The sequence below is a fragment of the Diospyros lotus genome, chromosome 8, assembly GCF_014633365.1.
Source record: "Diospyros lotus cultivar Yz01 chromosome 8, ASM1463336v1, whole genome shotgun sequence".
Classification (NCBI taxonomy): Eukaryota; Viridiplantae; Streptophyta; class Magnoliopsida; order Ericales; family Ebenaceae; genus Diospyros; species Diospyros lotus.
This window is the reverse complement of record NC_068345.1, coordinates 29943145-29970055: the sequence shown is the minus strand read 5'-3', so window position 1 is coordinate 29970055 and position 26911 is coordinate 29943145. Positions and strand designations below refer to the sequence as shown.

Genomic DNA, 26911 nt, shown 5'->3' with positions numbered 1-26911 from the left:
TAATCACACTTGACTAATATGACACAACCTCTACGGAATCCAAATTCCGTCGTCATAGTACCTTAACTAAGGATTTATCGTCAAGTGACCATTGGATCGTATAAGATACCCTCCTCGTATATCTCAAGGTGATAGATTCCATGTCTGATGCACACATACCTCGTGTGTCACTGAACTAGGCATACAGATACATACGGCTATCCCTGATTAGGACAACCATATAATATCGTTGATATCCTAATCCACCAACACATAGATATCCATATCATCTCAGGTCTAAGGACTAATGCAAATCTTTAGTTAATATTGAATCATTGACCCGTGAGATAAAACCCATGTGATTCGATATTAATAGTCCCGTTCAGTGAACTTGTTCCTACAACGAGCACCCATTTGTCTTTCTTCTGTATCTCATACAGAGTGGTATGAGACCCACCAATCTTATCTTTCAGTATCTTATACCGAACAAGGAGGAAGACGATGTGCCAGCCTTTGCAAGTTGCTAATTATTCGGATTAGGAACTCTATGGCCAGAAACATGTTTATAGTATAACGTATTGTGGATTATCCGTCTCGATTATTCTTAACAATTAAAAATGGTATCCACTTCTTATTATACTAAATGATATTTGTATGTTCAATTCAAACCATATTGCAATTTAAATTAAACATAAAACTTGCCATTAAATAGTGTTTAAAAAATTACAAGATCAAGCCCTAGCCCTATTGTGTCACTAGAACTAGTCTTAAAGGCTTATATCTAACATGTACCCTCAAGCATCACAATGAATGTCTATTTTTCCCTCATCTAGAGTCACATATGACCTTAATATCAAAGGGGTTTACTTTACTCTCGATCGCGCATCAATCTTAGAAAATCTTCTAGGCTCTAGCAGCTGGTTAATAAATCATTAATTCGAGGTAAGAGTTACCGACTCTTAATTATCACCTCAGTCAAGCCACATGTAGCTAATCATTCAATATCCTCAAGCTATCAATGGCAGCTCCAGACTTTTCATTTAGAAATAATCCCAATAAATCTTCCGAGAACACATTCTGAAATTTCTCTCACTACCTCAACTTTCTCACGGCTTTTCATTGACCACAAGTGCTCGCACCACATATCAACATGCTTCTTATTTTCATAACTTACTGACATCACTTTAGCGATTGTCCAGCTATACATCTTCCAATCTGCTTGCTAGGGCTAACTTAAACTAACTGTTTAGCCCAACAGAAGTTTCATTCTCCAAAATTGAAAATCCTAAATCTCTAATAGATTTCAATTTATTACTGTAACCTGACATCCTGACACATCTTCCATTTTCTATCTCTCTCAAGCACGTCAAAAGATTCTCAAAGACCTTAATTCGTAACCATCCTGCTAACTGGAGCGGGTAGGTACTTACATCTCCTATGGTACTCTAAACCTTGTTGGATCATAGCTTTCACAACTTAAGAGATTAAATCTCTATTTCCTTAAAGATATTACCCCAAGACCTTCTAGATCTTTTCTTGAAAAACTTTAAAGACTCATCACAAATCCTTAGATTCTCAATCCTTAGGGGAAATTCCTCAAAAATCCCCAAATCGATTTATCTCTAAAGATCCTAAATTAGATCGCGTTAACTGGCTCCAATCATTTTCTATAAATAGCCGAAGCTTAAAACTTCCAAGGACTCTTTACCGAATGGTACTTTAAACCTCAAATAACAATTCAAGTCCCCATGCAATTACACAAGGCATAACTTCTTCATGTGCCTCTTGTAACTCCTCCTCGTCTCAAATAACACGATAGGTTTACACCTATTTGCCCAAGAGCCGTTAGGAAACCCTAGCAGCGAAAACATTGGATCGAACCTACCGAAATATTTATAGGGTTCCCATACAAGCTAAACATGCACAAACCTTTCGTTAAGATAAAATATAAGTCTAACATAACAAAAGAAGTACAATCTTTGAATAAGTGCATAACTTCTGAAATAAAATTGCATATAATGACAAAAATAGCATTTAAACATCCACAGACTCATTCCCATTTGCCTCCCTCGCTTCCTTAGCTCCTGGTACACCAAACATACCTAGAACGCAGAACGTTCCAGGGGCATCAACTCAAGTTAGATTATATAAATCTAAGTGAGATGGTTTCAAGAGAAGAATAGCTCATGTATGAAATGCAAATATGCAAAAATGAAACCCCCTTTGTGGAAGCTATGCCAGGGTGTTGCAATCACCCCCGCGCATGCCATGCTCACCTCAAAACACGCATATGTGACTCCAAGAGACACTCATGGCGGCCACTAACTTGCCACAAACAACCACATGCCATGAAATGATGAAATAAGTAAAGTTTCATGCCAAACAAAGGAAGTAAGTGAGTATGTCCACATATAACACAAATGATTCAAAGGATGATCAATATGAAGCATAAAGGATGTAGAAAATCACTCACACTTGCTGTAATTCTTGCCAGTCCACCGATTTACGAAATTAAGCCCTATTAAGCTGCAGTTTCATACAGTTCGTGTCACCAAACAAGAATATTTTTACATAGGATCATAGGAAATTATTTAAGAGGAAAACCATAAAAATTTCAGAGCAAGAAGCCCATCCACGCGCCCTCACGCGCCACCAGAAGGGTGGCCACGCACAGCTGCGACAGGAGCGTGTGTTACACGCGTCGATCCCCCAGTTCTTACGGATTCTGCTTTCAATGTTTAAAACGGCTATAACTTTTTCATTTTAACTCCGATTCACCTTCCGTTTGAACCTACAGACTCCCCTTTCAGTGTACTACGATCCTACGAAAAGAAAAGCGGCTTACCTTTTTGGTTTCTCTTCTGTTTTTGGCGATTTCCCAATCTGGCCTTTCTATTTTGGCTTCTTTGCTTTCTTTTCTTTGGGTCCTTCTTTCCTTTGCTTTTCTCTCCCACTTTTTACTCTACATGACCCTCCTTTCTATCCCTTTTTATAGTCCTTTACCCCCAAGTTTCAAGATCACACTTAGCCCTTAAGTTATCTACTTTTCTTCCTTAGTAATGATGGTTATCTTTGAAATTCTTTCACTTGATTCTTCCTTCCTTTAAAAGCCTTTCATTCCTCCAATCCCTTGCCTCCAATTACCTCTCACGTGGCCTCCAAGACAACTCTCCTTATCCTTTCCTTTTGGTGAGCCAATATAATTCTTCCAAGTTCCATTTACTTTTGACTTAAGGGTGTAAGTAATTATTGTTATCACAAAACTTTAAGACTTTTAGGGTTTACTCTCCAATCCCATTTCTCCAACTCAAGACTTCTTAAATAAGCATTTATCATTACAATATTCTTATTGTTGGAGAAGTTATCCTTTGATATTTGCATTTAGGTCCTTAAAACCATTTCCTATTTACACTTAAATCCAAAACTTCCATTAAAATACTTTGTTGCATCATCCAACCTTTACATTAAATTTTTGGGGTATTACACCTCTTCTAATGGAACTTTGAATCCTCAAGCTTACTTGGCACCCTGAACCGTAGTCACAACCTCTGTTGACTAGGTCTCTCATCATCCTAACTTAGGATCGGTACAACCTACAGGGAACTCTTTCCTTTTAGGCATCCAATATATTCCTCGAACTGAAATTGTCATCTCACAATACATCGTTAAGGCCCTAAACTGACCATGTTCTACTACCTGAAATCTCATTTACCGAGAATCCACTGACTCTCGCATTTCGATCTTTAGATCCAGCTGACTATCGGCACACGACCATTCATGATCCCATTGCCATACTAGATACCAAGGTATTCTACCTCTCAAGCCTCACGATGTTTGTTGTGTCACCAACTCCTAAGATGACCACGATCCCATGCACAATTCTTTAAACATGACACACAACCCATACTCAATCCATCTCATTTTGGGTCGATTTCCTAGGCTTCCCAACCTCTTTTAACCAACTAGGGGCACACCTCGCACCCCAGACCATTGGGACTTAGACCCCATCATCTTAGCCAATGCTATTTTCCTATTCCTAGAATAGAAATATCTAAGTCTGACATCATATCTTTTGCCTTTACCCAAACCCTAGGGCCCTCAACTACATCCCCTATCTTAAGATCATAGTCAGACTTTTGATCATCACATGCCGCCTCAGCACGTGCATACCTTCTTCTATAAGATCCATACCATTATTCTCCAAATTCATATTGACTCTACTCATATCAAACCATTAAATCACGTCCCCAATCGGGAACGGCTAAAATTTCCAACTTGAAACCTTTCGAGGCTCAAGACTATACCTTGGCCATTTTACCCTCCAAGTTCAAGCATACATGACTCGATCACAATTCCTAGGATCCTTGATCCATGCATCTATTCCTCAGAGTCACTAAATGATCCTCGAAAATACTTATCATTCGATCCTAATTCAACAGCTAGGCTATGCCACATCAAACTAATCATCCATGACTCGTTCTCAATAACTACCAGTTATCATATCACTCATTGTAGGAATTTCGACTAATGACCTCAAATCAACCGATGAATCTTCCAATTCCTATCATTTCCTTCCTCAATATTTGATCAAAATCAACAATCACTAAATCCCTCGGATCCATAATCATGGTTACCGAGTCAACCTTACATCCAAATCGTATCATCGGACCCTGTCTTCAATAGCTATGTCCATTCAACCAGTTGTTTTATCGCTTAACAAGGTCAATTTCCTCATAACCTCTAAGACTTCAACTGATAATCCCCGAACCTCTAAGTAGGCACTTCATTCTACGAACCATACATGATTCGATCATTCTTGACAACTATCAGTTACCCTATCCTTCATCGTAATGATTTCAACTAAAAACCTCAAATCAACAGATAAATCCTCGAATTTCTATCCTTTCCCTCCCTGAGATTTGTTCTAAATCGACAATCTTTAAACCATCAGCAATTCCTAAGTTGCCAAATAAAACATAAGGCTCCTAAATAAACTTAAGTTCTGATACCAACTGTAATGCCCCACTTTCTCGGGCGCATTAATTCTCGGGACAATTCTAGGACAATAAATTTTTTTCATTTCGAAACTAATACTAAACCACAACATTCCTCATATCTATCCTAGGATTTTCTATCATTTTATCTCTAAAGAGGGAATCATCATACTCATCTATTGCAGAAGCTAGAATCGAACCTGACATCTTACTTTAACCTTAATCATAAATCAATTCTTACATCACCGTTTCTCGAACTTAATCCCAATCCAAGGCTATTCATCAATGGAACACAAGTTCCTCAACATGACTTAAAACATAACATAAGTTCTCGACTAACATTAATATATAATATACGTCTTCAACATCATATCATACATCCTCATTAACCATAAGGTTATACATCATCGTTCCTCAAACATCAATCATAATTCATATCTTACATCATGGACTTTCAAAACGTTCAGATTTCAAAATAGAATAACTTAAACACATGGGCTACATTACATACATTCATCTCATCATTCATTTATCATGCACTTTGTTAAGTGCCATTTCATGTCTCATTCATCATCGTACCTGCTATAATCTCCATCTGGAATGTTTGAATATTTCAGGGGCAAAGCCCAATTAGATGATGAACCATCTAAGTAAGGGTACAAAAAAATCATTTTCGTGCATGTATGCAAAATGCAAAAATGTCCTCGTAATTTTCCATTTGAGTCGATTGCACCCAACTGCTGCTCTCCATTTTTACAGCTCCATTCCCGGGCCGAGATGTATGGGTGCACCCTTGGTAGAGTAGCGGCGCCAGCCCATAATCCTAAAGCCTTTATGCAATGCATGATCAATAATAACATCGTGAATGTATGCAATTCATCATCAATACATGTAAATGCAATCTACATGACAAAATCACATTAAGACATGACAACATAATAAAATCGTTTTCATCAAATTAGGTTTTGGGTTGAACCCCTTTCATACCAAGCATTTTTCATAAAACTAAATCTAATTTGGTAAGTACCACTTATCTCATACCCATCTCGATTCTCATGCCAGGATTCTAACGTACTCACTTCGAAACATCAACATACCCTGGCCATCATATTTATTCAATAAAGCAATATTCTATTTATTTCCTATTTTTCTTCAATAAATCCAAACTAATTATTCCTCAAATCTTTCCTCAAATATTTCTCTATAATAATTCATAAAATAATATTCCTAATTTACTAAAATTTTTCAGAGAATTTTACTTACCTTAACTTAGCCTCTTAGGCTTTCTCGGTATACGCGATATGCCTCGATTTTCGTTCATGATCTTAATCCCCGAGCCTTGCCTCGATTCTCATGCCAGGTCTCAATTCTTGCCGAAATGGGGTCTTACATAAAAAAAAAACCTTAGAAACAAAACAACTTGCCATTGTAATTTCCTTCTCGAGTCAAGGGAATCCCTCATTTTCAATGGTTGCAAGGTAGGTCCTTAATTACTTCTACTTAAGATGCCTTTCTCTTGTCATTTTAGAAAATATATTAATTAAGTAATTAAGCTTGACAATCTCTTACCTTTTCCATTCTAGAAAGTAGAGGCCAATGCATATATATATCTAGAAATTTTTTGTTACCCAATGTCTAACGTAAACAAATTAAGAGGGGGGCATGAATCCTATAAAAGAAATGAGACTCACACACCCACCCCTTGTAACATACTATTGCTTGACACAGACAACATAACAATTATATATCTATAAACATGGGCTTCCCATTTACAACTCTAAAAATTAATTGTGAGTCAGCCATAGGACAAGATTAATACATAAGCCTCGGATTAATTTCCCCATCACCAACTACAATATTAACCTTACTCCACCTCTCATTTGACCTTAAGCCGCCCCAACCCCAAAGAGATCACTTTTATATACATACATGGTCATTGATTTCCATGCCCAGTGGTCGTGTAGCTAGGCAACTAATAATTAGGTGTCAATACTATAGATTTGTCTTTATGACATTTTCCAAAGAGAAATTTAATTATAATAATTACATATAAAATTAATTTATTCATTTATAATTAAATTATTGTACAGCAATAAATTACCCATGTTCGAAATGAAAATAGTATTATCATGTAAAGATATTGAGTCTCCTTGGGTGGGATACGTCGTGGTGGTGGTGGAAGATGTTAGAACCACAACACAATCTATCAGGAAACTACACAGTTAACTAATGCCCCAAAACTATGCAAGTAATGCAAAAGCCCCAAAGAAGCCAATAGTAGCAACGTATATATTCAATTCATCAACTATAGTAGATAGCAACACAAGAAATCACAGCAACAAAATCAAAAGTAATAGCAGCCAGCAGGGGAAAGACAGACTTAAACCTAGAGTCTGGAAATCGCAAACTGCACAAAGGAAGAAGCATTGACCGAGGCACATTTGGAAGCGTCGACCTGAAGACAGACTTGCCATGCTTCGGTCACAGGCAAGCTCCTACGACTATCAAAGCAAGATATAACAGTCTCGCTTTGGCAAACGGCAACCTTGATCGACTGGATCTAGCAAAACCTGGAAAGCATTGACTCTCTGCGACTGACTGCACTCAGTGGAGGAAAGAACAAATTAAGGCTGCGGAACTCAAAGTCGATGATAGAGGATGAGACTCGACCAACCTTTTATAGGCGAGTCGAGGGCACCGAAGAGACAATGCAATGAAGGCTCATCATTAAGCTTCGACGCTTGGGATAGCCAAATAGACAAAAAGTTATTAATGCAAGCGTCAGGCATCTGAACCGTCTCTAAGAAAATTAAAATAAAAAATATAATTTTTTTTATATAAAAATATATATATATATGTATCAAGTCGAACTGTCTACTTGTCTGGTGGCGGTGGCGGTGGCGGGCAAGGGCCAAGGGATTCATCCGTTCACAAAATCTAAATACCCCCGGAGCCCAAATCCAAGTAAAAAGATAGAATATAAATATTAATTTCGAACTCTTTACACAATTAATGTGAGGACAACCGCCCACACACACTTAATTTTGAACTCTATACACAATTAATGTGAGCGCAACAACCGACACACACTTAAAAAACACAACAGAAGAGGAGGAGATATATTGTTGAATTCTTGTAAGTAGTTGAATTTTCCGTCAAACCACTAAGTATAATCAAATTCTGACAGGTGCATAATGAGGCTACATCAATAGCAACCCTTCATTTATTTATTTATTTTTGGTTTGATTTTGGTTTTGATTTTGGTTTTTACAAAGATTAACGCTCCCCTCCACCACTACTTTTCCCCCAAGCTCTATGTATGACATATAAATGTCCCACCCACTGCAAAGATGACATGAGAACGGGAATGTTCATCAATTAATACATGAATATATATTTATATGTGTGGCTGGCTGTTATTATTGGGAGACATCTAGGGCCCACAGCCCTACCCCATGGCCCCTACCCCAATATTTGGTGGGTGAAAGTCAAAGATATAATTAACACAGCACCTCCACAGAAGAACCAAAGAAATAGAACCACCAAAGAGGCTAACTAGAGTGAGCTACGTAGGTGAGTTTAGTACATACAAATATGCTTGGCAGAAGGCAGTCTTCCAAAACTTTACCCAAAAAATTAGGGGTTCATTACATTAGGTTCTGATTTTAAAATTATTTTTTAGTCTTTCTTTCTGATGACTGTTTTAAAAGTAAAGAATTCAAGAAAATGGTTTTTAAAAGCTATAATTTCTGGAAAACTGACTTTAAAATAACTTAGACTTAGAGAATAACTGAAAAATATATTAGTTTTTGCCTGGTAACAGAAATATTTTTTCTAGCTCTAAAAATGATTAGGGTACGAAAATAAAACCATACATGGATCAGTAATTAGTATAGAAAGGGGAAGGGATAGGTAGTAATGATTGTCGGGGTTGGGGGGGTGACTACAGGGAGCTGAATTTTGTGCATTTGTGGGTCAGTCCACTAGTACAGAGTCAACTCACCCACATTCCTAGCTAGCTCGGATGTTGGATGGACATATAATTGTCACAAAGCTTTAATTGTTTGGCCAACAGGAAGATTAATTTTATATATATAAGTGTGTGCGCAGCATGCAAACGCACTTGTGACTTCAACTCAGGATCAGCAAGCTAGCTCAAGGAACCCCCCTTTCTTAATTTATGGCAAGATCCAGATCAGAGAGATCTAACTAGCTAGCTTGCTTTTTGCTTACAAGATAATTCAGCACCTTTGAGTAGAGTTTGAAGAAATCGCTGCGGTGTCCATAAACAAGAAGGCAACAGTACTGGTGGTATTACTAGCTAGCTGCTGCTACGAACTGGCTACTGCTGGGATAAATTTATAAGGTAAAGTAATTAATAATTTAAGATTATGGATGAAGAATTGGGAACAGCAGGAAAGAAGTTGGAATTAGGATCATCTGCTGCCGCTGTGGAGGAGATCATGTCTGTTGATTGGAGAGGCAGACCCTGCTGCTGCAACCCTAGAAGAAAGCATGGTGGAATGCCTGCTGCTGCTTTTGTCCTTGGTCTCTCTCTCTCTCTCTCCCTCCCCTCCTTAATTTATCATATCGTGAACTTTGTGAATAAAAATTTTGATTCATATATGTGTGTGTGTGTGTGTGTGGGCATATATATCTACCGAGCTAGCTAGCTAGTTTGTTTCTTGCATGCATATTGCAATTTCTTCAATCTTATAAATGAATAAGCTTAGTTTGGGCTGTGTTGAAGAAGCAAGTTTCAGTCCTATCACACCTATATAAATATATATATATATATATAGTTAATTAGGCCTCGACAGGAATATTGTCCGCATGCAACAAGTCACTAAATATTGACTCTTCGTGAGTCAGTCAAACACACATGATCTCCCAAGCAAACTGCCATCTTCATTAGTTGGTTGTTTCATGCATATAATTTCATCCATCCTTCATTAATCTCCACCACTTGAATTCTCCAGCCTCTCTCTCTCTCTCTCTCTCTCAGAAAGAGCAATTAGAGAAATGTTGGTATGGCCCATGATTTCTATATATATGTATGTTTTCTTTTCACTGATCGAATGAATGTTTTATAGGACCTGAAAATTCTAGAAAATTAATATTGCTTTTATTTGTAGTTTTCTAGTGGGAAATTAACGTTCTCAAAATAGAATAGAACCCATTGAATTTATTCACTTTCAAAGTCAAAAAATAACTTCCCGCAAGCAAGAATGAAAAAGGGAGGAGGCACTGAACCTATGGTAAGTTAATTAACGATTGAGATGCCTTCTTTTTTATACATAATAATCTCAGTGCGTGTGCCCTCTCGTTTGTGTGTGTGTCTCCTTTTTTCTACACGCTCCATATATATAGAATGAAAATAATATTACATATATATATATATTGTTGTTGGTGGGTGGGGGGATTGATATTCTGTATATGTGCAGGGTTTCAAGCATTTGAGATGATGGCGATTGCAGCAGTGGGAAACAATCTAATAACATACGTGTTCAATGAGATGCACTTTTCATTGTCAAGATCAGCCAACACTGTCACAAACTTCATTGGAACTGTGTTTCTTCTTTCTCTCCTTGGTGGCTTCCTCTCTGATTCTTATCTTGGCAGCTTCTGGACCATGCTAATCTTTGCCTTTGTTGAGCTCACTGTATGTAATTATTTTGTTTGTTAAGCACCCAAGCATGCTCATGCTGACGCTGATCCATCCATCCATGCATCAATCAATCAATGAATTAATAATCTGGCTGTAAACTATATATAGGGTTTCATCTTACTATGCGTGCAAGCCCATCTGCCGCAACTAAGGCCTCCACACTGCAACATGGTCTCCTCTTCCGGCCAAGGCGGCGGGCCCGGGTGCGTGGAAGCGAAGGGCTTCGAGGCCTTCATCTTCTTCGGGGCGCTGTACTTGGTGGCACTGGGAAGCGGCTGTCTGAAGCCGAACATCATCTCGCATGGAGCCGACCAGTTCCGGAAGGAGGAGCCGAAGAAGCTGTCGAGCTACTTCAACATGGCCTACTTGGCCTTCTGCATCGGCCAGCTCTTCGCCCTGACCCTTCTGGTTTGGGTGCAGACCCACTCGGGAATGGACGTCGGATTCGGGGTATCGGCGGCCGCCATGGCTGTGGGACTGTTCAGCTTGGTGTCTGGGACGCTTCTTTACAGGAACACGCCCCCTCGTGGCAGCGTCTTCACTCCCATTGCCCAGGTACTTACATCCTAGCTAGCTAGCTTGTCTTGAATGGTCAATTGAGGGGTGTCCAAATTCGAATTGAGTTTTAAAATAAAAGAAAATTATTACTGGGTTTTTGATTAATAATTTGTGTTCTAGGCTAGGCTTTGTTTGTTTCTTGTTTTTAAAATAACCCATCTTTCCTATTGCTTCCAAAATTTGTTAATTTTATGAAGCATATCCCCATAACACACTTAAGAAACTAATTAAAATACGTTCTGTTCGTAAAAGGGTATATAATAATACTTAATATCTTATTTACTTTTTTTTTTTTTAATTTGCTTGGCAAGCATATCTTAGTTAGTTACTTTCTAGTTGTGACTCCGCTTCTATTGAAGGTATTTGTGGCTGCAATTTCAAAGAGAAAGCAGATATGTCCTTCAAGCTCGGAGATGCTTCACGGAGGCCAACACATCAACACCACTTGTGCCCCCTCTTCTAAGTTCAGGTGTTCAATTCTCCCACTCACTTCAAAGAGAACATGAAGATAAACAAAATTAGTACAAACTTGATGGTATTTTATGGTGTTGCTTTAGAATTACAAGAAACTAAAACATCTTAATTAATATGAGTGGGGATGTAGGTTCCTAGACAAGGCCTGCATCAGAAGCGGAGATGGAAGCTCAAGTGAAAGTGCATGGAGACTATGCACCATAACCCAAGTGGAGCAAGTGAAGACAATCATCTCAGTTCTCCCCATCTTTGCCTGCACCATAATCTTCAACACCATCTTGGCTCAGCTCCAGACATTCTCAGTCCAACAAGGAAACTCCATGAACAAGCAACTCACCAAACACTTCCAAATCCCACCAGCTTCTCTCCAGGCCATCCCCTACATCATCCTCATCTTCGTCGTCCCGCTTTACGAGACCGTGTTCGTGCCCGTCGCCAGAAAATTCACCGGCAACGATGCCGGGATCTCGCCTGTGCAAAGAATAGGCACCGGACTCTTCATCGCCACCTTCTCCATGGTTTCAGCCGCACTGATGGAGAGCAAGAGGAGGAAGGCGGCCCTGCAGGGATCAAACCAAGCCCTCTCCATCTTCTGGATCGCGCCCCAATTCTTGATATTCGGATTGTCAGAGATGTTCACGGCGGTTGGCCTCATCGAGTTCTTCTACAAGCAGTCCTTGCAGGGAATGCAGATGCACTCATTCTTCACAGCTCTCACTTATTGTTCTTACTCTTTCGGCTTCTTCTTGAGCTCCCTATTGGTTTCTTTGGTCAACAAAGTTTCCTCCACCCCATCTGGAGGTGGCTGGCTCACTCACAACGATCTCAACAAGGATAGATTGGACCTTCTCTACTGGCTGCTGGCTGCTCTCAGCCTTGTCAACTTCTTCAACTTTCTCTTCTGCTCCACATGGTATTCTTCCAACCCACCTCCTAAACTTTCTGACCACCCAAACAGAGCTACCCCTTGAACCGCGTTGTCTCTGCTTAATTATGGCCTTTTCCCCCACCTTTACCTTTTGACTTCAAATAAAACCCTAGCAGGATGATTAACATGGTAGACTTAGGCCCACTAGGAATAGAATAGAATCACCCATACTTTTTCTTTTGTTTCTGTAAGGTGGATATCTGAGGGACTTGAAGAAGGTCTTTAACCTAATGATTACAAGGATCCATTAAGGTATTCAGATCTTAATCCACGAACTATATTAGTATATATAAGATTAGATGCACTTTGCTGGTTATTCCTTCTCCATCTCCATCTCATTAGCCCTCAAGTGGTGGAACTCCAATGATCGCCATTTTTCATTTTTTACCTGTTCTTTTGATTTTGTTTCTTTTTCTTGTTTTTTCTTTAAAACCCAAAACTTCATTTGTGAATTATCATTTAAAGAGGAATTGCATTAGATGGTCAATAACGAGCCTGATCACTCGCCAAATCAAACAACATAAATTCTCCTTTTACCTTAAATAATGTATAAGTGGTGGGGTCATGTTTTATTTAGTCGAAACCTTCATTTTTTTAAAAGCACAAAATGGGAATTTTGTAGAGTGATTCATGAATCTCGCTAACAAAAATTAAAAATTAAACCTAGGCAACTTCATTATTTACTTGAATATAATCAAGGAAAATGCATATTCCTCAACTCTTCGTTCAGGACATTTCATCCTCATGCCAACTATAGTAAAAGAGAAAACAGAAATGGGAAGACAAAACTAAAAGAAGGAAGAGAATCCAGTAAACTCAAACAGTTACAATAACAAATAGAAAGATCATATATGGATCAATTATCTCGCCATGCAATCGCCGGCAATAGAGAGTGTTCAACATCTTTGACAGATATTTAGGTCTTCAAGGAGACCAAATAAAAATTTGCTTTGTCTCCGCATCACATATGTGGCTGGGAGTGTCCATTCTTGAGCAGCTAGGATTCGAAATCAGTTCGCGTGGTCACTGATCATTTAATATGCTTCCTGTTGGCATTCTACAGAGGCCATTATGAGAAGAATGGCTCTTATCATATAGGCAACCAGATAGCACAATCACTATGACAAACAAAATATATAAATAACACCGGGGGGGAGGGGGGCGCATAACCAGGACAAAACTTTTCATTACCTTTGGCAAACTCTGGATTATTAGTCCGTCCTTCCTTTCTGGTTTCATCCCTACCTTATTGACCCCCTGGATATGGATGAAACCTTGCACACGCCTGCTGATGTGGTGAATGGTAAATCCTTGTAGCAAGCAACTAGTTCCTCGTTAGTGCCAAAATCTGGTTGCAATGTTTCCCAGACCTTTTTCTTAGGGTTTAAAACATCATCAGGATCACCTTTGAATCCAGGAAATGTCACTCTCTCCCCAACAGGAGCAGAATGGGGTGGCTCAACCAATTCAACCTGAAAGTGCACACGGCATTAATCAAGGCTATTTGTTTCCAACAATCTCTATTCTGTCGGCCAATCATCAAACATTCCAACTGATCATAAAAGCATATGGATATAACAGTCGAACAATGAGTTCTACAGCAGACAGGAAGCTGAACATATGCCAATAAACCTCTACAAGTCCAGAACGACCATGCTGCATTTTGAATCTAACATACAAAAATCATAAGACTACTGTTATTCTCCAGTTTCACTCTCTTTCAACTGCTTAATTTCTTGTTCCATCTATTTCTCCACCTCTTTTTGGTAGTTAGGCAAGAAAAAATTGTGTACGTTGACTACTTACTTTGGTGTGATCAGAGTCGGATGCAGCAAGAACCATTGCCTGTGATTTTATACCCCGCATTGTTGCTGGCTTTAAGTTGCATAGAACACAGACCTTACGGTTCTGATAAAAAGACCATCAACTTTAACAAATTAGCTAAACAACATGCAACAGGTAAAAGGAAACAATGAAACCTAGAAATGCAGAGAACAGAAAACCTGCATGTCTTCAAGAGGAATGTACTTGACAAGTCCACTAACAACAGTCCGAGGTTGTCCTTCACCAACATCAATCTCTTCCACATATAAAGAGTCGGCATCAGGATGTTTTTGAGCTTTTGTAATAAGACCAACACGGATATCAAGTCTACTAATTGAAATTTCTGCTTCAACACTGGCCTTTGGTTTAGCTTCAGCCAGAGATTTAGTTGGCCGTTTCTTACCCTTTCCATCTGTTGAAACAATCGATAACTCCAGATGTAAGTGACAATATGAAGCATTATGTTTCACACCTTTGAATTCCACAGTTACACAAATATGTTTGTTCCAGAACTAAAAGCAAGATTTTGGATCAAAATTAAAGTAAATTTCTTCCTCTAGAAATACTCTCATACTAAAATCAGCCATGAGCATTAGAAAAACTAAGCAAACTAATAATGAGCTGAGAAATATGAAGAATGTATACATTATCTGGAAAAACCAAATCAACCAGCTTTGTTCTTTAAATGGGGATAGCAATAAGGCAAAGGCACAAAGAAATAAATTCTTGTCTATAAAATGCTCAAGGACCAGACATTAGCAATATGTAGAAAGAGATCTAAATAAATTTGTGCCCGCAAAAGGACCAAGAACTAGATGCTAAAAATATTTAGGAAAGATTGACTTGAACTAAGTACAAGAGTTTATATCATTACAACCTTCTACAATTTATTTCTTACATCCACATACAAAAGGCTAAAACTTGTAGAACATGGCTACATGCACCTCCCAACACTATGATGTGACACTTCAAGACGCTAAGCATTCAAGAGGACATTCATTACTGAGTAATAGAAGGCTACACGTAGTTATGGCCAAGAATTTTTAACATATTACACCCTCAACTGGTGAGATTCAGGCCAAGCTTCTAGCAAGTCATAAGAACAGATATAAAGCTCATCAGAAAAATGCATCCTCTGAATATCTCTTATACAAGCATGTATGCTCTCTCCAAAACTTATTCAACAGTTACAAATTCCATTGATCATGCACATATACACCTACTATGCACAAAGTATAAAACAGAGATACAAAGTACTACACCTAAAATGTTTTATTATAAGAGCGCGTAAAGCATATTAAAAATGTTCTACTTGTAGCAGTGACATTGAAGCATTAAATCCAAAAAATCTCAAACTCTAGTGATTAACAAATTGGACACATGCTTCTATACAACATATTTTACAATAACAAATCAAGCCTTAATTCCACTAGGAGGGTTAGGCAAATTGATTTCTTACTTGCCAATCATCTCCATGATCATTATTTTCTGTAAGATCATTATAATTCATATATTGGCTAAGAGTTTCCAATCACATTTTTCTCAGTTGCCTCTACCTCTTTTGCAATAAACTTTTCCAGCTTCATTCACTCTCCACGCAGTAGCACCTATTGATATCCTTCTCACGTCATCAAACCATCCTAATCTTGCCTCGCATTATTACAAACATATTCATTTCAAATATTGTTGTTTATTGTATGACCATACATTCATTGTAACATGCTCATCTCCATTAAGCTCATATTTTGCCCAAAAATCAATACCACACAACAAACTTCCCTTTTAGTTTTAAAAGGATTGTGCAATTACATAAAATGTTGAAAGAACTCCATTTTAACAATCCTACTTAATTCCATAAGTACATTCTCAATAATCTCCCCATCTTTTTGGATAATTAATCCAAGATATCAAAATTGGTCTCTCCTTGGGATGATTTAGATCTTTAAAGTCTCAATCATAACAACATCCACAATTCTATACTATTTTTATTAAACTTACATTCCATATATTCAATTTGTATTTTGGTCAATTTTAACTCTTGGATCCTAAGGTGTCCCTCTATACGCCTCTTCCTTTGTTAGCGTAATGTCGCTCACCAAAAGCCTCTCTTCTTTTGTATAACATAGAAGGCTTTTAACCTTACACGCAAGGTTGGAAATGTTGAGTTTGCCTAGAGTTTGGGCAGTAGAAGATCAGTAAAGTGTTGAAGACTATCGGCTGAAAAAATAGAACAGTTAGGGCTTTAAAAAATACACGTGTAATTACTTAGTAATTTGGGGGGGCCTAATTGTAATATCCCAATAGTAGTTAGTTACTTTGAGATGTTCGCCCTTTCTATAAATAAGAGAACAGGGGAGGTAGTCGAAATTCAATTCTGAGAGAGCTTCTAACATTGTCTATGATCTAGTGCTGGGTTTCCATTCTTGAGAAGAGAAATGCGGGTTTTAATCTTGTGTATTCTTAGGAGAATGTGTACTTGTACTCGAGGATATAGATGAGGGTTTAGAGGTTTGATGTACTGATCAATTTCATCCTAAATAAAGGCTGCTCTGTGTGGGTGTTGACTGCTGGATGTAGGTTTGCCAAAGGCATTCCGAACCAGGATAATTCTCGGCTCTTGTTGGTTTGTTTTATCTTTCTGTATTTTTTGTTTCCATTTCTGTTTTGTCTGATTCTTTAATTTGGTTTCTAAGTTCCGTGAGTTTCTAAGAATTAGAGAGGGGATTCTCTTTGGGTTGGCTTCGTTTAACAGTCCTAAATAACAACAATCTAGTATCAGAGCCATCCTTCGACCAAGATAAGCTTTCTTGATACTTTTTCTTGATATATTCTTGTTGAATTTGTTAGACTTTAGTTCTGATTATGGCTGCGAAAAGATATGACATACAAAAATTCACTGGCCAAAATGATTTCAGCCTTTGGAGAATTAAGATGAAGGTGCTTCTAGGGAATCCAGGACTGGAAAGGGCATTAGAAGAAGAGGAAAAATTACCCGAATCTAGTACTCCTGAACAAAAACAATAATATAGTAAACAAAGGGAAGAAATAGATGAAAAAACCTATAATACTTTGATTCTTAGTCTTGGTGATAAGGTTCTACAAGAGGTCTCCAAGATGACCACTGCTCTTATCCTTATGGAATAGGTTAGAAACCTTATATTTGACCAAAACTCTTTCCACCTGGTTGTTCTTGAAAACCAGATTTTTCTCATTTAGAATGGGAGAAGGGCAGAAGCCGCAAGACCATATAGATGAATTTACAAAGTTATGTTTAGATCTTGAAAACATTGATATAAAATATGATGATGAGAATAAGGCTCTCGTCTTATTATTGCACTCGTTACCAAGATCTTATCAGACTTTTGTTGATATATTAAAACATGGTAGAGAAAAACCTGTCTCTAGATGATGTTATTGGAGCTTTAAACTCCAAAGAACTTCGACAAAAGATAGAAGTCAAGAATTCTATAGGAGATGCTCTTACAGCTAGGTCAAGGACAGAAAAGAAGGATCAAAAGACTAAGGGAAGGTCTAGATCAAAGTCAAAAAAGGTAAGAAAACAGTAAGGTGTTTCTTATGTCACGAAGAATGTCATATTAAGAGGAATTGCCCTATGAAAAAGAGGGAATTTCAGAACGAAGGGAATGCTGAGATATCATTCTCAATCTGTGAATTTGATTATGATAGTGCTGATGCACTAGTTGTGTCAAATATCGAGGATAAACAAGCTTGGCGATTAGACTCTGGTTGTTCTTTCCACATGACTCCTCATAGGGATTGGTTCCTAAGCTTTAGGGACATAGATGGGGGTAAAGTCCTTCTAGGAAATAACCAAGAATGTAAAATCAAAGGGGTTGAGGATATTAAAATAAAAATGCATGATGGAATAATTAGGACATTAGGACATTAGCTACTGTAAGATATGTACCAGATTTGAAAAGAAATTTGATATCCCTTGGAGAATTAGACAAAAACGGATACTCCTATAGAGGAGTTGGTGGAGTCCGTAAGGTAGTAAAGGGATCCCTCATATGCAAGAAGGCTATCCTTCAAAATGGCATATATATGCTGCAAGCATCCACAGTATGTGAAGAGGCAGAATTAGGTGAGGGAAAATCCTATGAGCAGTCTCGGCTGTGGCATTATAGGATGGCTCACATTAGTGAGCAAGGACTTAAAGAATTGGTTAAGCAAGGGATTTTAAGTGCTGGAAAGGTTACAGCTATAGACAAAAGTGAAACATGCACATTTGGAAAATCTGTAAAAGTTAAATTCCCTAAAAAGGCTATTCACTCCACTAAGGCCCCTCTAGAATATATTCATTCTGATTTGTGGGGCCCTTCCCAAACCTTATCTCATGATGGAGCTAGATATTTTCTATCCATAATTGATGATTATTCTAGGATGGTTTGGGTTTATGTTTTAAAATCAAAGGATAAAACTTTTGAAACCTTTAAAACTTGGAAAACCATGATAGAAAATCAGAAAGGAGGCAAAATTAAAATCATTACGACTGATAATGGTTTGGAATTTTGCAACAAGTAATTTGCCCACCTTTGTAAACAAGATGGTATCCTAAGATACCAATCAGTTCCAGGAAACCCCAAACAGAATGATTTGGCCGAAAGAATGAACAGAACTCTCTTAGAGAGAGTTAGGTGCGTGATTATTCATGCTAGGTTGTCCAAATCTTTTTGGGGAGAAGCCTTGTCTACAACAACCTATGTTATAATAAGTCACCATCCACAGTCATAGGTTTTAAAACTCCCTATGAAATGTGGACTGGTCACAAGCCTAATATAGATCATATTAGGGTGTTTGGTTGTATAGCTTATGCTCATTCCAAGCAAGGCAAGCTGGACCCCAGAGCAATTAGGTGTTTGTTTATAGGATACCAGGAAGGAGTAAAGGGCTACAAATTGTAGAGTTTAGTTCCAGATATGCCTAGGACCTTTGTAAGTAGAGATGTTACCTTTAATGAGGAAGCTAACATAAAAGACTTTTGAGGGAAAGGAAGAATCAAAAGATACTGAGAAAGGAAAATCAGTGGATGTAGATCTATCTGAAGAACCAATGGATAAAGGCCAAAATAATCCTCAAGATCAGGATTTAAATCTTCAAGAAGAAAATGAAGGGTATGGAGAATTTTCTCCAAGTCAACGGGATGATTATGAGGCATCCTCTTCTAGACAGCAAGAGGATTATGAAGAATCCTCCGGCTCAAATAATCCTCCTAATCCAGAGAGATATAATGTAGCTAGGGATAGGCAGAGGAGGGTTTCCAGAGCTCCTATAAGATATGGCTATTCTAATTTAGTTTCATATGCCCTGTTAAGTGCAGTAACAGAAGTGGGGGATGAACCCCTTTCGTATGAAGTAGCAGTAAAGTCCAAAGACACTTAGAAGTGGCAGGAAGCCATGAAATCTGAGATGGACTCCCTTAAACGAAATAATACTTGGGTTCTTGTAGAAAAACCCTTAGGAAAGAGGGTTGTTAGCTATAAATGGATATATAAAATTAAAGGAGCTGGGAAGGAAGATAAGCCTAGATATAAAGCTAGGCTAGTGGCAAGAGGCAAGTAGCTGGTGTAGATTTCAATGAGGTATTCTCACCCGTAATGAGACACACCTCAATAAGAATCTTACTTGCAATCACAACTCATCAAGACTTAATTTTAGAACAAATGGATGTCACTACAGCTTTTCTACATGGAGATTTAGTGGAAAATATTCTTATGGAACAGCAAAAGGGATTTGAGGTAAGAGGAAAGAAAGAACTAGTGTGTCTTCTTAAGAAATCTCTTTACGGTTTAAAACAATCCCCTAGGCAATGGTATAAGAAGTTTGACTCATTTATGTTGTCCCAAGGGTTTAAGAGGAGCTCATGTGATAGCTGTGTATATTTTAAGCATATGCCAAATAATGTATCTATATATCTTCTCCTATATGTAGATGATATGTTGATTGCAGGCCAATCAACTAAGGAAATCATGAATCTCAAACAAAGTTTGAAATCAGTTTTTGAAATAAAAGGATTAGGAGAAGCTAGGAAGATATTAGGCATAGAAATTAAAAGAAACAGGATGCACAGACAGCTAATTTTGTCTCAAAAATCCTATCTTAGCAAGTTGGTTATGAGATACAACATGAGTGATGCAAAGGGTGTATCTGTACCTTTTGCCCAACACTTTAAATTATCACATGAGCAGTCTCCTAAGGATGAAGAAGAAATTAAGGAAATGAGTAAGATTCCTTACTCTAATGCGGTTGGGAGCTTAATGTATAGCATAATCTGTACAAGATCAGATTTGGCCCATTCTATGAGTGTGTCTAGTAGGTTTATGGCCAATCTGGGTAAAGCTCATTGGGATGCTGTAAAATGGACCTTTAGGTATGTTAAAAGGGACTTTAGGTATGGCTTTGGTTTATGGTGGAGGAAAATTGGAAGAAAAACCTTACACCTTAGGGTTCACAGATGCAGATTTTGCTGCAAATATTGACAAGAGAAGGTCTTCAACAGGCTATGTGTTTCAGCTATGGGGATCATCCATTAGTTGGAAAACAAACCTGCAATCAGTAGTGGCGCTATCCACAACCGAGGCAGAGTATATTGCTGAAACAGAAGCAATAAAAGGAGGTCTTTGGCTTAAGGGAATCATTAGTGAACTGCTAGGAATAGTTACGGTTAGGCTAATGTGTGATAGCCAAAGTGCTATTCATTTGGCTAAGAATCCCTCACACCATGAAAGAACCACACATATAGGTGTTAGGTATCATTTCATTAGGGAAATTCTTGAAAAAGAGGAGATAACCCTAATAAAAGTTGAAGGAGAAGAAAATGCAGCTGACATGTTTACCAAAGCAGTCCCTAAGTTTAAATTACGGCATTGTTTATCCATTCTTAATGTTCTTTGTGTTTAATATGATTAATGTTTTTGTCTTCATCCCAGATAAAAGCAAGTTCAGGGCTATCGAATGAAGAACTCAAGGCAAATGGTGGAGAATTGTTGAGTTTGCCTAGAGTTTGTGCAGTAGAAGGTCAGTAAAGTGTTGAAGACTATCAGCTGGAAGATTAGAACAGTTAGGGCTTTAAAAAATACAAGTGTAATTACTTAGTAATTTGGGGAGGCCTAATTGTAATATCCCAATAGTAGTTAGTTACTTTGAGATGTCCGCCCTTTCTATAAATAAGAGGGGAGGGGAGGCAGTCGAAATTCAATTCTGAGAGAGCTTCTAATATTGTCTATGATCGAGTACTGGGTTTCCATTCTTGAGAAGAGAAATGCGGGTTTTAGTCTTATGTACTCTTGGGAGAATGTGTGCTTGTACACGGGGATATAGATGAGGGTTTAGAGGCTTGATGTACTGATCGCTTTCATCCTAAATAAAGGCTGCTCTGTGTGGGTGTTGACTGTTGGATGTAGGTTTGCCAAAAGCATTCCGAACCAGGATAATTCTCAGCTCTTGTTGGTTTGTTTTATCGTTCTGTATTTTTTGTTTCCATTTCTGTTTTGTCTGATTCTTTAATTTGGTTTCTAAGTTCTGTGAGTTTCTAAGAATTCGAGAGGGAATTCTCTTTGGGTTGGCTTCGTTTAACAGTCCCAAATAACAACAGGAAATTTGTCAGCTTTTGGTCATTTATTAAAAATGACTCAGAACCTTTTTTAATGAATTTTTGAAAACAAGGACCCCTTGCCTTGAAGATGAAAAACTTTAAATTGCATAAAGTTCATGAACTTTACTAGACATCATATTTCAACTTTCTATTCTCAAGGATTTGACTTTGTAATATTATTATTATTAAACTTAATTGGGGGTGTTTTCTTATTCATATTTATGTCATAAGTAAATTGAAAGTAATATATAAATAAAACGAAAATGCCAACATTATTTCAGTCAAAAAAATTAAAGGAAACTAACGTAAACGTAAATAATTGCAGTTCAGTACATGTACAAACCAGTTGAAGAATTTAAGGAACCTTCAATCAATCCTAACAGTCCACTATCCAAGCGACAACCAAGGTAAAACGGCCACTAGTTTGCACAGGTGACCATCCAACTTTACCTTAAGAGCTGGTAAATCAATCTCATAGTCCATTGTCAAGTACTAAGGGTGTGTTTGATAGCATTTAGTTGGGAAAAAAAAACATTTTCCAACTTGCATGGAAAACAACCCCCCCCCCCCCCCTCCGGGAAGCAATCTTCCTGGAAAATAGGCCAAAACATGCTTTAAAAGGTTGTGCCATGGAATTCAATTCTACGAAAAATGCAATGTGCCAAACAGCAAAGATAAAATTCAATTCCTCATATGTGACATTTTTCATGGAATTTCCATGCTATCAAACACACCCTAACTGTCTAATTTCTTCAATCCAACAGAATCTCACAATCAGTGCTCTTTCCATATACAAGCATGGGTCAAGTTTCAAGGAAAGAAATCAATTACATACTCTCAAAATTGAAGAAAAAAGGAACTATAACTCAAGAAGAACAAAATCTCACAGCCTTACACTACCTTCAAGCACTCAAAGAGTGTGCCTACATGTTTTTCCATCTATTTAAGTGTACTTTGAGATTCATTCATTTATGTTCAAGAGGTCTGGCTTTTCTACATCTAAGCTTTGGAGAGATTTTTTCTTAGTAAGAAAGTACTCATTCTGGGTGTAAGAATTCCTAGGGGGCGATTCTTGTTGGTGAGCTAGTGCCATATCAACTAGCAAGGAATATTTTGAGAGCTTTTGTGATAAAACCCCTGTTTTTTTTTTTTTTGAAGAGTTTCTGGGATAGAAAAACTCGTATAGATGAGCACTAGATCAACCACAACATAGGATCAACTACAACTAGAGTTGCAAATGGGTCGGGCAGCCATGGGCCCGCCCGCCCGCCCGCCCAGCCCAATACTGCAGCAAACGGGCCGAGCCAGGCCAGTACTTTGTGGCCTAAGGCCCGGCCAGGCCCACCAAAAATGCGGGTGGCCCACCAAAATGGCACGGCCCGACCCGCCTTAGCCAGTTTACTAAGGGCCATAGGGCCATGCCAAGCCCCCATTTCCCATTGCCTGGCCAAGCCCGCCTCCCTCGTGGGCCAAATTCGGCCTGCCCGACGAAATGGGTGGGACAAGCGGGAGGTGGGCCGGCCCGGCCCAGCTCGCCCATTATCCAACTCTAACTACAACTAGCAGTTGTATCTTGTGGTTTCAAGATAGTGGATCTAAATCTCTAATTGGAGCTAGAAGAGTGGATGTAGGCCGGGAATAAATTGAACCACTATAAATTGCCATGATTGTCATCTCCTTTACTCTTTTTTTTTTATGTTAATTTATATATATTTGATAAAATTAATCTTCATAACCACAACCACCCAATGCTAAACTCCATTAATTATGGTAACATAACGAAAAGTTAAGCTAGAACAACCTACCCATACTTGAATGATACAACCCCAAGATCCACCATGGTTAATGGAAAGACATGAGGTCCCTTGAGAACCTCCATGTGATGACATATTAAAAACTAGATAATAACCAAACACAAATTAAATCAGAAGCAAAACATTACACAAAACTCAACTAGAGCATTAAGTTCCACACAAGTATACAGATTAAATATTAAAAATCTTCTTACTTTTAAGGTCCAGAAGGCCACCCTTCAGATGCAAAATAGTGATAAAATCATTCAACCTATTAGCACCTCAGATATGATTTACCTAGACCATAAGTAAGCCTCTTAGACAATGCAGCAAAGGAAAATAAAGGCAGTATAATGCATTTCATGCAATCAGACAAAATGAGGGGGAAGATCAGTGCAACAGAAACGTAAGAATGACAGAAGTTCCAAATTTAATATTCACCACAGCAAATCCATAAAATAAAAGAAGAGAAAAGAAGTTTTCACAAGATTACGAGTTAGGAAAAGGTCTAAAGGCTATAACCTGAAACTTCTGTCTTCTTCAATTGATTAGCAAGCTCCTTGGCTTCAGCTTCTGCCTTCAGAATCCTATCAGCTTGACTTCCAGCAAACTTCTGCCTAAAGAACTCTACTTCTTCATCTTTCTGCGGACACCCCATGTTACCATCAAATAAGCGGGCTACCAAGGACACCATAAGAAACAACTAATCCACAACAAGCTTGCAAATTAACCAATACCAGTTCCTTGAATAATGGCTCTGGAGTTCCAATTTTGTGTCCGGCAGGTACAAATTCCCAGGGCCTCTTTGCTTTTTCAATATCACCTTTTCCATCAGAAAGTGAATCGTGTATATCAGGGGGCAAATTGAGCTGTTTAAGTACCTAATGACATTGAGGCAAAAGCATCCTGGCTTCGGTAAACACCATGTTCACGAAATCCAGAGTCACTAGATGTAGCCACAGATCATCAGAATTACCTCCAGGGAAAAAGATGGCATAAAAGGTTCTAACAGACATGCAAGGATATAAACCAACCCTACTGAAGTCTTCATAACTACTGAACAGGAAGTTTGGTCCTCCTTGTAAAGCTTCCAGAATTTGCTCTCCTGCAAACAAATTGCAAATAAGGTTCCATTCTGATAAGTGAAATATGAGAATTGTAAAAAATGCCAAACTGGAGAAAAATGGCAGGCTTACTTGCAGATAAGCATTTCCCTCACCCGAAATACTCATTGCAATCTTCAATCCTTGCTTGAGTTTAACCTATGATCCAAATCACACAATGAAACATCATTTCCAGAGACACAACATTCCAGGCTAGAACAATACTGAAAAGTAGGGGATGAATCACCTTCTCCATGGCATCCAAATACTGCTGTGCATAATCACCAACTTTTTCTCCAAATTTCTTTGTTAAAGGATGTGATTCTGCTCCCGTTGCATCAGGAATAATGGAGCTATAACCTACCCCTTTACTATCTTCCGCAGCTACATAATTTTGATTTAAGGTTGAGGGGCAATCAGAAGAAAAAAACCAAGAGAAACTAAAATCCACTCTACAAGAATTACTCTCAGCAGAGGACAAGCAAAATTCAGCTATATATAAATTATTTCAAGCCCATGAGGAAAAGAATAGTAAGAATAATGCAATTTAAGCATTAAAACTTGAAGTGCAAAGAACATCAGCTAGATTAGTGTCACCTTACTTCCTGATGATATTTTCTGATTTTAATTACCTAATCAAAATAATGACCACAATGGACAATGAAGCGAATAGATAACTAACTCCATCAATTACAGATGGCAGTTTCAGGAAAGCTGGCAACCACCCATAACAGGAGCATGACAAGATTTTAACAGTTGGCAGGCAGGAATCAGGAGTTTAAGTATAACCTGAGGTGGGGTAAGGACAGAGTTGAGACAAATGGACTACTACTTGACCCACCCTACTTATGTCCTCCCAAGAGAATGTAAGAAATTTCATTATCAACAACCTACCCACCTAGGATTATGAACATCATGGTATAGTTGTAAATTGTAATTTCCAGTAAGGGCTCTAATTATTCCATTTTACTTTGTTTTTCACAAATAATCAACTCATCATATCCTCACATCTAAATTTCATCCCTTCTTTTTGTGAAAGAGATAAGCCTGACCCTGAGAGACCACTAATGCTTAAGTTGTGCAAAAGTAAATAAATGGTGTTCACGCTTGCTATGCAGCATCTAAGTTGAATAGTTTCCATTCAGAGAACGATAATTTTCAAATTTACATGCCAGTTTAGGTGTTGTATGCACACTTGGCCAATGGCTGCAAGTAAAATTATGTTCAAACAGAATGCCACCCATATACAGCCTAAAATGGCAGAACAGAAAATATAGCCATTAAGTAAACTATCATTTCCAAATGACTCTATAAAGTGCAGAACTCTTACCATCTCCAGTCTATCAATTCCTCCACACACACATACACCCCGCCCCCACCCGCCAGGTAAAGGCAAGTCAATCATAGAGGCTCCAAAAAAGAAGGCTATTTTACTTTTGCATCCCCAACACAACCTAGCCTCCCTAATGGACAAGGTCAAAAACATTCATATGACACACACCAATACAAATACCCAGGAATCAAAACGATAGTTTGCTACAAAAAATGAATAATTTGATTAATGACTACCTACTCACCTACACATACAACGCCAATTGCAAATGCAGCAAATTCAACTTATTTGTTTGTTTTCTTTTTGTTTAAATAAGTAAAAAAGTAATGATGAAGCAGTAGCAAGCCATAAGGGGGAAACAATGTACAGAAGCTACAAACTATCAAACCTATCAACAACATATCAAGGCTTAATCCCACTACATGGGTAAACCATGGAACTTGTCAATCTACAAAAATGAATCCTCCAAAAAAGAGGTGGAGGAGGAAATACTAAAAAGGAAATCCTCCTTTGGCCACAAAAAAGAAATTGAAAAATGTTTCCATTCAGGGAATATAAAGAAGCACACAGTTTCATAGCAATCTCAAACCTCCTCACAAATAAGAAATAACAACTTAACCAAGCAAACCAATAATAATGATA

General features: G+C 38.1%; 2 protein-coding genes across 4 annotated transcripts in view; one reads left to right on the top strand and one right to left on the bottom strand.

The window, feature by feature from the left end:
• Positions 1-9113: 9113 nt before the first annotated feature.
• LOC127807888 (protein NRT1/ PTR FAMILY 4.4-like) lies at positions 9114-13271 on the top strand. The gene is made up of 5 exons (XM_052346081.1): positions 9114-9521; positions 10418-10635; positions 10750-11196; positions 11559-11668; positions 11804-13271. Exons 1-5 carry the CDS (start codon positions 9365-9367, stop codon positions 12642-12644), a joined length of 1773 nt encoding a protein of 590 aa, XP_052202041.1. The 5' UTR covers positions 9114-9364; the 3' UTR covers positions 12645-13271.
• A 141-nt stretch (positions 13272-13412) lies between these two features.
• Positions 13413-26911, bottom strand: part of LOC127807886 (probable methionine--tRNA ligase) — a 29746-nt gene continuing 16247 nt past the window's right edge. Inside the window, exons 10-18 of one of the 3 annotated variants that reach the window (XM_052346077.1) lie at positions 25184-25320; positions 25030-25095; positions 24810-24938; positions 24571-24714; positions 24356-24476; positions 14605-14837; positions 14408-14509; positions 13793-14073; positions 13413-13687 (exon numbers count right to left, since the gene is read on the bottom strand). In XM_052346077.1, the coding sequence (XP_052202037.1) occupies positions 13843-14073; positions 14408-14509; positions 14605-14837; positions 24356-24476; positions 24571-24714; positions 24810-24938; positions 25030-25095; positions 25184-25320 (1163 nt within the window). In that variant the 3' untranslated portion in view covers positions 13413-13687; positions 13793-13842. The remainder of the gene's footprint in view (positions 13688-13792; positions 14074-14407; positions 14510-14604; positions 14838-24355; positions 24477-24570; positions 24715-24809; positions 24939-25029; positions 25096-25183; positions 25321-26911) is intronic. The other 2 variants (XM_052346076.1, XM_052346078.1) reach the window with 2 other exon arrangements.

Excerpts from the sequence above, each read along its gene's own strand:
- LOC127807888 (XM_052346081.1), top strand. The coding sequence starts at position 9,365 with ATGGATGAAGAATTGGGAACAGCAGGAAAGAAGTTGGAATTAGGATCA. Across the intron at positions 11,197-11,558 it reads TCTTCACTCCCATTGCCCAG|GTATTTGTGGCTGCAATTTC; the intron begins GTACTTACATCC and ends CTTCTATTGAAG. Across the intron at positions 11,669-11,803 it reads GCCCCCTCTTCTAAGTTCAG|GTTCCTAGACAAGGCCTGCA; the intron begins GTGTTCAATTCT and ends GTGGGGATGTAG.